General features: G+C 49.9%; 4 protein-coding genes across 4 annotated transcripts; 2 read left to right on the forward strand and 2 right to left on the reverse strand.

Moving 5' to 3' along the window:
- Window positions 1-19: 19 nt before the first annotated feature.
- Window positions 20-1503, reverse strand: LOC6594543 (solute carrier family 35 member B1 homolog). The gene is made up of 3 exons (XM_002019337.2): window positions 1238-1503; window positions 723-1184; window positions 20-665 (listed from the first exon to the last, which is right to left on the reverse strand). The coding sequence occupies exons 1-3, from the start codon at window positions 1440-1442 to the stop codon at window positions 301-303; spliced, it is 1032 nt and encodes a 343-aa protein (XP_002019373.1). The 5' UTR covers window positions 1443-1503; the 3' UTR covers window positions 20-300.
- Window positions 1504-2095: 592 nt separating this feature from the next.
- On the forward strand, window positions 2096-3621 carry LOC6594544 (soluble calcium-activated nucleotidase 1). The gene is made up of 2 exons (XM_002019338.2): window positions 2096-3203; window positions 3261-3621. The coding sequence occupies exons 1-2, from the start codon at window positions 2245-2247 to the stop codon at window positions 3559-3561; spliced, it is 1260 nt and encodes a 419-aa protein (XP_002019374.1). The 5' UTR covers window positions 2096-2244; the 3' UTR covers window positions 3562-3621.
- Window positions 3622-3735: 114 nt separating this feature from the next.
- Window positions 3736-5748, reverse strand: LOC6594545 (exonuclease 3'-5' domain-containing protein 2). The gene is made up of 3 exons (XM_002019339.2): window positions 5473-5748; window positions 4285-5409; window positions 3736-4225 (listed from the first exon to the last, which is right to left on the reverse strand). The coding sequence occupies exons 1-3, from the start codon at window positions 5673-5675 to the stop codon at window positions 3817-3819; spliced, it is 1737 nt and encodes a 578-aa protein (XP_002019375.1). The 5' UTR covers window positions 5676-5748; the 3' UTR covers window positions 3736-3816.
- A 686-nt stretch (window positions 5749-6434) lies between these two features.
- Window positions 6435-8054, forward strand: LOC6594546 (solute carrier family 35 member G1). The gene has a single exon (XM_026992291.1). It carries the CDS (start codon window positions 6646-6648, stop codon window positions 7687-7689), a length of 1044 nt encoding a protein of 347 aa, XP_026848092.1. The 5' UTR covers window positions 6435-6645; the 3' UTR covers window positions 7690-8054.
- The last annotated feature ends 288 nt before the right edge of the window (window positions 8055-8342 follow it).

An 8342-nucleotide genomic window follows, 5' to 3' on the forward strand; every position in this document is an offset into this window, starting at 1 on the left:
AATGAAAATTTTAAATAAATTAACTAATAAAAGTAGCATAGTTTTTTAATTATTGTTTGGGGCTTTGATCGAGTGATCTAATAGATATTTGTTGTTCTTTTCTAATTGATACCAATAGTTTAGTTTACTTAAATAATGTCCAACATTTTTGTAGGTTGCAGATCAAGAATCGAATGCATTGTTCGCTATACCGCGGCTATACAAAAACCAACATTTTGTACGATTTGCAGTTCCGGGGAAGGGCTAAAGCCAGACGCGATGATTCTATATACACTAGGCTACACAGCCGTCTAATAAATTCTATGAAATCAGGTCCTTCTTCTCCTCGGACAGCTTGCCGCCATCGCTGGGGTGCTTCTTGGACGACACCGGCGCTGCCGGCGACTGCTTCTTGCCATACAGCATATCCACGAAAAGAGCTGCAAAAACGAGGACAGCGCCCAGCCACTGGCGGGCAATGAGGACGTTGCCGAAGAGCAGCACGGAGCACAGGACGGTGAAGAATTTTCGCGTCGTGGTGACCACGGAGCAGGCCAGGGGTCCGAAATTGGCCACCGTCAGGAAGATGAAGAACTGGCCGAGGGCTCCACACAGCGAAAGCAGCGAGAGATGCGTCCAGACCTCCGGATGACGGATCGCAAAATGCAAAGACTCCTTGACCTCACCTAAAGAGAGAAGATTACTCCAATTGCAAGATTTGGCAACCTGTATGAGCTGCATACCAGTCAGAAGCATGGCGAAACCGAGCATCAGAGTGCTCCAGAAGTTCATAGACTTCATCATTTGCTGGCCAGAGGGCGAGCTGGCCGCCCGAATGCGCTCCTGCACGGCGCCCGTCAGTCCATCCATGGACAAGCTGAGGAAGAGCAGGACCTCGCCGAGAAGAGTCGTCTCGGCGGGCAAATTGGCGACCTTTCCCTCCTTGTACATGAACAGAATGACGCCCAGCACGATGCTCAGTACACACGCGTATCGCGTCCAGCTGTACGATTTGCGTCCGATAAGCACACCCAGAATCATGACGGGTATCGGCTTGGCCGACTTGCCCACAACAGCCGTGGGATAGGGAACCCAGCGCATGGCCATTGTGGTGGAGACCATAGCCAGCAGATAGGTGAGCGAGCAGGCCGCATAGGAACCGGTGTGGGTGGTATCCTCCTTTTGCGGCTTCACCGTCAGCAGCACTGCGAAAAGATGGTCAGAAAACACGGCCTTTAGCAGATGTACATCGACTCACCCTTAGCAAAAATGTAATTGCAGACGCACTGCACCCAGACCAGAGCCAGCGCAAAGGTGAAGCGCTCGCCCACGGATCCATCTGCCTGTACTTGTTCGCCGTACCGTCCCCGCGTCAATTTCTCTTGAACAATGCCATAAAGGAAGTAGCAGACGAAGATTCCCACGGCGTAGATCACGAAACGGCTGCGTTCGGGTACATTCATTGCAGGCAGCTGTCGTTTGAATTTTAATCCTTAATTAATTGTTTAGTTTAGTGATGAGCTGGCCTAAAACGTGGCCTAAATATACCGTAAATATGCCGATAAGAAGTCGAATTTAGCCCACTAAACACCCCTATATTTAAACAGTTCAAGGACTTGAGGTAAATGGCGGCAAATTTGGTGATTCATGCCATCTTTCCTCTGAATTTCAAGAAAACCACGATATCTTTCACCTACGCTAAATTTATTAATCTTCATTATTTTCGGTGGAATATTAAAATACTCCCTGCTATGGGTCTACAATGGGTTAATCGTTCCCCGTCAACGATTGAAAACGTAAGAAAACTTTAGGGAGTATGGAATGTAGGGACATTGTCGCGATGAAAAAGGACCTTGCTCCACGAAGAGTGGTCATCCCACCACGAACGAGAGAGCTAATCCCAGAAAGATAGAGCAAACGGCTACCAGCTGTTCGGCTGGAATTAACTACACGGTAACTACACATTTGATACATTTCCAATTACATATTATGTCAAATTATTTTATATTATGATTTTGTTATGAAAATAAATAAATAAGAAAAAAATTAATGTATCACATCAATATTATATATACTTCAGTAAAGATCTGGATTTCTAAAGCTTGATTTGTCGCGTCAAAAAAACCGCCAAAAGCGTCAGCACTTGCATTTGGTCAGCTGTTTCTACTATGGGTCGCACTGCCAAATTCCAAACAAAAAAACCCAAAACCGACACATCACAAGTCTTGTTTGTGCCACACTCCAACTCCGCCGAGCCCCACATAAATGCAACAAAGCCCAGCCTTCGCTTATAGGGAACAGGAGACCTCGCCGCGCGCCATGTACATGCGCGACTGGCGCTCTGCCCTGCGAACGCCCACGTATCGTATCGGAAATCGAACGGTTCGCTTCAACTACCACTTTGCCCTGCTGGTAGTCTGTGTTGTGGCTCTGGTGCTTCTGTTCTACTTCGCCCGCCAGGGGTCCCGCTCCTCCTCCGAAGGCTACTGGCTGCGCAGGAGCTTCATCGATGCCAAGAGCCTAGATGGCAGAGCTCTCACGGAGGCGTACAACTCCACTTACCCCCTGACGCCACCGTTGGGGCTGCGTGGCGGCGTTATCAACTACCGGATCGCCATGATAGCGGATCTAGATACCAGCTCGAAGATAGCGAAGCCCGACGGCAGCAGCACGTGGCGGAGCTACCTCAAGAAGGGCTACCTCACGTTCACGGTTTCTAAGGCGGAGATCAAAATAAGTTGGGACGACGGGGCGCCCACCGTGCTGGAGTCAGCCTTTGCGCTGAAGGGACGTGGCATGGAGCTGTCCGAGCTGGTGACATTCAACGGCCGCCTGCTCAGCTTCGACGATCGCACGGGCCTCATATACGAGATTGCCAACGACAAGCCCATTCCGTGGGTGATATTGCTCGATGGGGATGGTCACAGCGCCAAGGGATTCAAGTCGGAGTGGGCCACAGTCAAGCAGCAGACGTTGTACGTTGGCTCCATGGGCAAGGAGTGGACGACGAGCATGGGGGACTTTGAGAACAACAATCCCATGTACGTGAAGGCCATATCGCCCAGCGGGGAGGTGCGCTCTCTCAACTGGGTGGACAACTACAAGCAGCTGCGGCTGAAATCGCTGCAAATCTCCTGGCCCGGCTACATGATACACGAGAGTGGGGCGTGGTCGGACTTGAAGCAGCGCTGGTTCTTCCTGCCGCGTCGCTGCTCAAAGGAGAAGTAAGAAAATCCATAGAGAATCAGTATCCCCATATCGATCGATGGATCCCCTTTCAGATACAACGAAACGAAGGACGAGTACATGGGCTGCAATGTCCTGGTGTCGGCCGACGAGAATTTCAACAGCATCGAAACGATTCGGCTCAGCCCGGAGAACACCGCGCCCACACACGGATTCTCCAGCTTCAAGTTCCTGCCCGGCACCGATGACAGCATCATCATTGCTATCAAGTCCGAGGAGCTCAACGGAAAGACCTCCACCTTCATCACTGCCTTCGACGTTGTGTCGGGAAAGACCATCCTACCGGAGGCACGCATCGAAACGGACTACAAGTACGAGGGATTCGAGTTCATTTAGCTGTTGCTTCCAGCTCCCAGTCGAAGGTGCTGCCACTCGAAGGTGCTCCAGTTGTAATTGTATATACTGTAAGCCACGTAATAGTGTCTCGTCTCATACGGTAAGCTTTATATTTATAGTCAAGTTTTAGGTTAATCCAGAGATGCTCATTTGCCTCCTGTACCATAGCGCAAATCAAATTGTATTGTAGTTTATTTTTACCAAAATACAAAACGTACAAAGCCCGCGGCAAACCAAAACAATCCAGCATCCCGATTATTCGTTGTTTGGCTTCATCTCCAGTCCCGCCACCAGCAAATCCGCAGTGTCTACGCGCCCCTCGCTGGCTCGCACCTCCAGGCGATCGGCATTGTGATTGACGTTCCAGAGGTCGGGCAGAAACTTTGGCTTCATCGTGTGCAGAAAGTGCTCTCGCCACAGCCGCTCCAGCTCGATCAGGCCTCCAAATTCGAAGCGGTACATTTGAACCACCTTCTCGCCGTGCTGGCAATAGTCTTCGTTCTCCATTCGATACTCCACGTCCGCGGCCTCCCTCAGCAGCTGATCTGTGACTTCGGTGTGATCCTTGTAATAGTCCAGAAGCGTACGGCGCATCTCCTCCATCTTCTGCTCGGGGATGCGGTGGCCATTAAACAGCAGTGCTTTGGCAGCGGATTTGACCCGCCTGAAAGTCAGAAGAGAACGGAGATTATCTTGAGTGTTGAGGGTGTCTTTAGGACTTACTTTAGCTCTGGATCGACGTGATACCGGACATTGCCTTCGCTGTGCTTGAACGGGGCATCGCACTTGGCGGCCAGCTTGCAGTGAACCCGCAGATCCGAGATGTTGCTCAGTTGGTGACAGGGCGGGCACAGCAGCAGAACGTCGTGGGAGGTATGCGACTTCATAACCACCGGGAAATGCTTCCGGTACTGATGCGGCACCACATTCTTCCGGATTAACGCCTCTCGATTGCCGCACACCACGCACTGGTTCTCCTTGGGCGTCTGGTAGTAGCGTCCAACCTCTCCGACAGCCCGTCCCGCAGGCTCAAAGTTCAGGCGCACTGTGAACGGATTCTCGCTGACTTTGGTACCCAGATTCTGTGCCAAATACCAGGAGGCTTTGCGGCGATCCATCGTGCAGAGGAGCTCCCCGTCGGGTGCTTGCAGCAGGCAGTTATCATAGAAGACCTTCGACTGAGTTCCGAGGTAGCGACATTGCTGCTTTTTATTCGCCACTTTCTTCTGCTTCTGGGAACCAGAACTGGGGGCACGACTCCCATCCGCCGACAGATTGATGTTAAAGCCCCTGGCGAAGTCCACGTCCAGGAAGGGCTCGATTTTGGGTCGAAAGTTTTCCTCACTCAATGGCCGCCAGTCCCAGAAGTTCCGTGGCTCCAGATCGCTGGATAGCTTCTGGAAAATGGCCACGGCAGCCAGTGCATCGTTGGCCGCGTAGTCGATTTGGCTAGTCTCCAGCTGCTTAGCCTCCCAGTTGGAGCATGCCAGCCGCCAGTTCTTGTCCAACACGAAGTCTACGTGTGTCTTGGCCAGCTTTCCCAGCCCCTCGGGCTTGTGTCCGGCCATGACGGCCAGAAAGCGAAGGTCCAGTGTGCTGGCGACACCCACTCCGTAGTCGTGTGCCAGCTTCTTGGCGTCGTCCTGAGGCGCTACTCCCACCTTGATCACTGCCTCGTCTTCGAGCAGGTCGCGCAGGTCCTTTGGTATCTGCCTCATAGTACACAGTCGGAAGAGAGCACAAAGTCCTTTGTGGGAGCTCAACTGAAGGAGGGCGACGGGTCGCCGGCTGCCCCCCACCGTGATCCACTCGCAGTCGAAGCCGACCACCTTAAAGCTCTGGCAGTGACTGAGGATCGGCAATTACTTATTAGATTAGTTTCCGTATGGAACGCCGCCGGACATTACTCACGTTCGCAGCTCGTTTAGCACGACCTGGGCGGCTGGGTCATGGATGGAGTTGATGACTTCTACGCGCCTGTTGTGCAGCGGACTGTTCGAGTGCCATGTGCGCCGCATCCTGGACAGCAGGGAGTGCTTGTGGCGCACCAGAACATACACAAGACTCACTCCGGCAGCAATAATAGCTAATTTTTTTGTATTGTCAACGCTCATTGTTTTCGTTGTTGGGGCAGCAGCTGTCCAGTCCGTCTGCCAAAAAAAAAGCTAAGCACACTAAAGCCCCCTCTATTTAAAGAGTTCAACGACTTGAGGTAAATGACTGAAAATATTAACGATTGTAAATTCTTTTTGTAGATTCATGCCATCTTTCATTTGAACATAAAAACAGAGACAAAATACTTCACCTAAACTGCGCAAAGATTTTTAAATTTTCATTATATTTGGTGGAAAATTGAAATACGCCCTTGGTCTACAACGGGTTAATCGTTCTCCGTTCAGGATTGGAAACAATTTTCCTCGATTTTGATATTCGATTTAATATTACTGGCTAGCTAGGACTTTCATACCTCAACACATAGTTTTCTCCGATTAAGGAACCAATTTTTTACTTTACTGTCTTATTTTAAATACTTGCTTTTATTGGATCATGTCTAAAAAATGGTTATATCGAAATAGGTCAGACAAAAAAAAGAAAGAGGATAGTCGTTCATATTACTCAATTTAGAGATTCCGTTGATTAATTCTGGCTAACTAAAACCCTTAGTTCTGCCCACATAATTTCGGGTCATTGATGAATCAATTTTCTACAAGATTAACTACTTTTAAATAGTCCCATATATTTTATTTTGACTAAAACAAGGCTTAAACAAAAAAATTCAACAAAAAAAGAACTTATCACATTAAAGCCCCCTAAAACATTTCAACGACCTATCGGGGAAGTGCCACCACTAGCGATAGCCACCACTAGAAATCCGCGTGAAGACTTTTAAATGTTAAATTAAAAACTCTAAATTGAATAATGAATAAAACCAAGTGAGACGCGACCGGAGAAGTCATGTGGAAGTGAAGTGGCCGAGCAAAGGCCTCAGCAGACGGAAGAGCGGCGCGGCTAAGGAGAATCCCATCCCTGCCGCCACAGTTCCTGTAACGGAATCGATTTTTCACTGCTAGAGAAACCCCAGAAATGACGGAGAATTTAGAGCTGCACCAGTTCCAGGAGGGCTCCCACACGGTAGACGAGTCGAATCGCTGGCTGGAGCGACTGAAGACGCGCGTCAACTGTCCATACTTGGGCATTATCCTGGCCACGCTGTCGTCCCTGTTCTTCTCGTTGTGCTCGGTGATCGTCAAAGGACTGGTCGATGTCAATCCCATGGAGCTGGCGGCATTCCGCTTTGTGGGGGTGCTGCTGCCGACCATTCCCATCCTCATATACACCCGCCAACCAGTTTTTCCGCAGGGGACGCGCGTCATACTGCTGATGCGCTGCTTCATGGGAACCACGGGCCTGATGCTCAGTTTCTATGCCTTCCGGCACATGCCACTGGCCGATGCAAGCGTAATCATCTTCTCCACGCCCGTCTTCGTGGCCATCTTCGCGCGCGCCTTCCTCAAGGAGCCCTGCACCATGTTCAATGTGATCACAATCAACATAACGCTTGTCGGCGTAGTACTCATCACTCGGCCGCCTTTTGTGTTTGGCGAAACGACGCCCCCGCCGGATGAACAGCTGACGGGCAGGCCATACGACATCTGGGGACCCGTGGCCGCCTTCTCGTCCACCCTGTTTGGGGCTAATGTCTACATCCTGTTGCGGGCGCTCAAGAACCTACACTTCTCCGTGATAATGACCAACTTCGGAGCCACTGCCCTCGTGTACACGCTTATCGTGTGCGCCTCCATCGGAGCCGTATGCTGGCCCAGTTGCGGCCGTGACCGCTGGCTGGTCCTCGTTCTCGGTGTCTTCAGTTTCCTCGGCCAAATCCTGCTCACCCTCTCGCTGCAGATCGAGCAGGCCGGACCAGTTGCCATCGCCCGGTGCGCCGACATCGTGTTTGCATTCATCTGGCAGATGATCTTCTTTGGCGAGACGCCCAATGGATACTCACTTTTTGGAGCCCTCATGGTGATTAGTTCAGTCATCCTCACAGCGCTGAAGAAGTGGGCCATGACACTGCCGCGGGAGTCGTCGCTGCGCAAGCGGCTGCGACTCATCCTACTGGAATAGACGGAAGGTGGTGTCGCTCAGAGGCAGGGCACGCCGTGGTTTCTCCCGAGTAATGTCTAGTCACATCGTTCACACGTCGTATATCGTACATCGTAGTAGAACGCAATCAAATAGAAACATGCGGAATGGAATGATACACGTAGACTTAGCATATCCAAGAGGCTCAGCATAGCATAGTTTATTCGAATAGCCGTATCCCTAGGCAGTTTTCTGAGTTGGAGGAGGTGCGGTGCTCGTGATACCCATAAGTTTCCATATTGAAATACTCATAGTGTGTGTTTTAGTTTAGCCAATTCGCCTATTTGTTGTTTTGTACATTGTTATACATGCTTTAAATACAATAATAAATAAAACTTATGAATTAATCGCAACTGTTTAAATGTTCTTGGATTGCATTTAAATCCTTTTCGCTCTCTTTCAAACAATTTCTATTTGGCGCTCAAGTTTGGTGAACTTGCTCTCTCTCGGAGGGTATACGTTATCGGATTTCCTTGCCAATATATCGGATTTTCCAGTATATTTTAAGACGCGTTATGTGTCGCCTTTGGTAATTACATGAAAATGTAGTTCATATGTAGCACATGGCGTATAGTTACCATGTAGGGAAATTAATTTTGTGGACATTTTTTGTTGACCGGCTTTTCTTAAACCTT

Source organism: Drosophila persimilis, unplaced genomic scaffold (assembly GCF_003286085.1).
Source record: "Drosophila persimilis strain 14011-0111.01,24,50 unplaced genomic scaffold, DperRS2 tig00000000-arrow-pilon, whole genome shotgun sequence".
Lineage (NCBI taxonomy): Eukaryota > Metazoa > Arthropoda > Insecta > Diptera > Drosophilidae > Drosophila > Drosophila persimilis.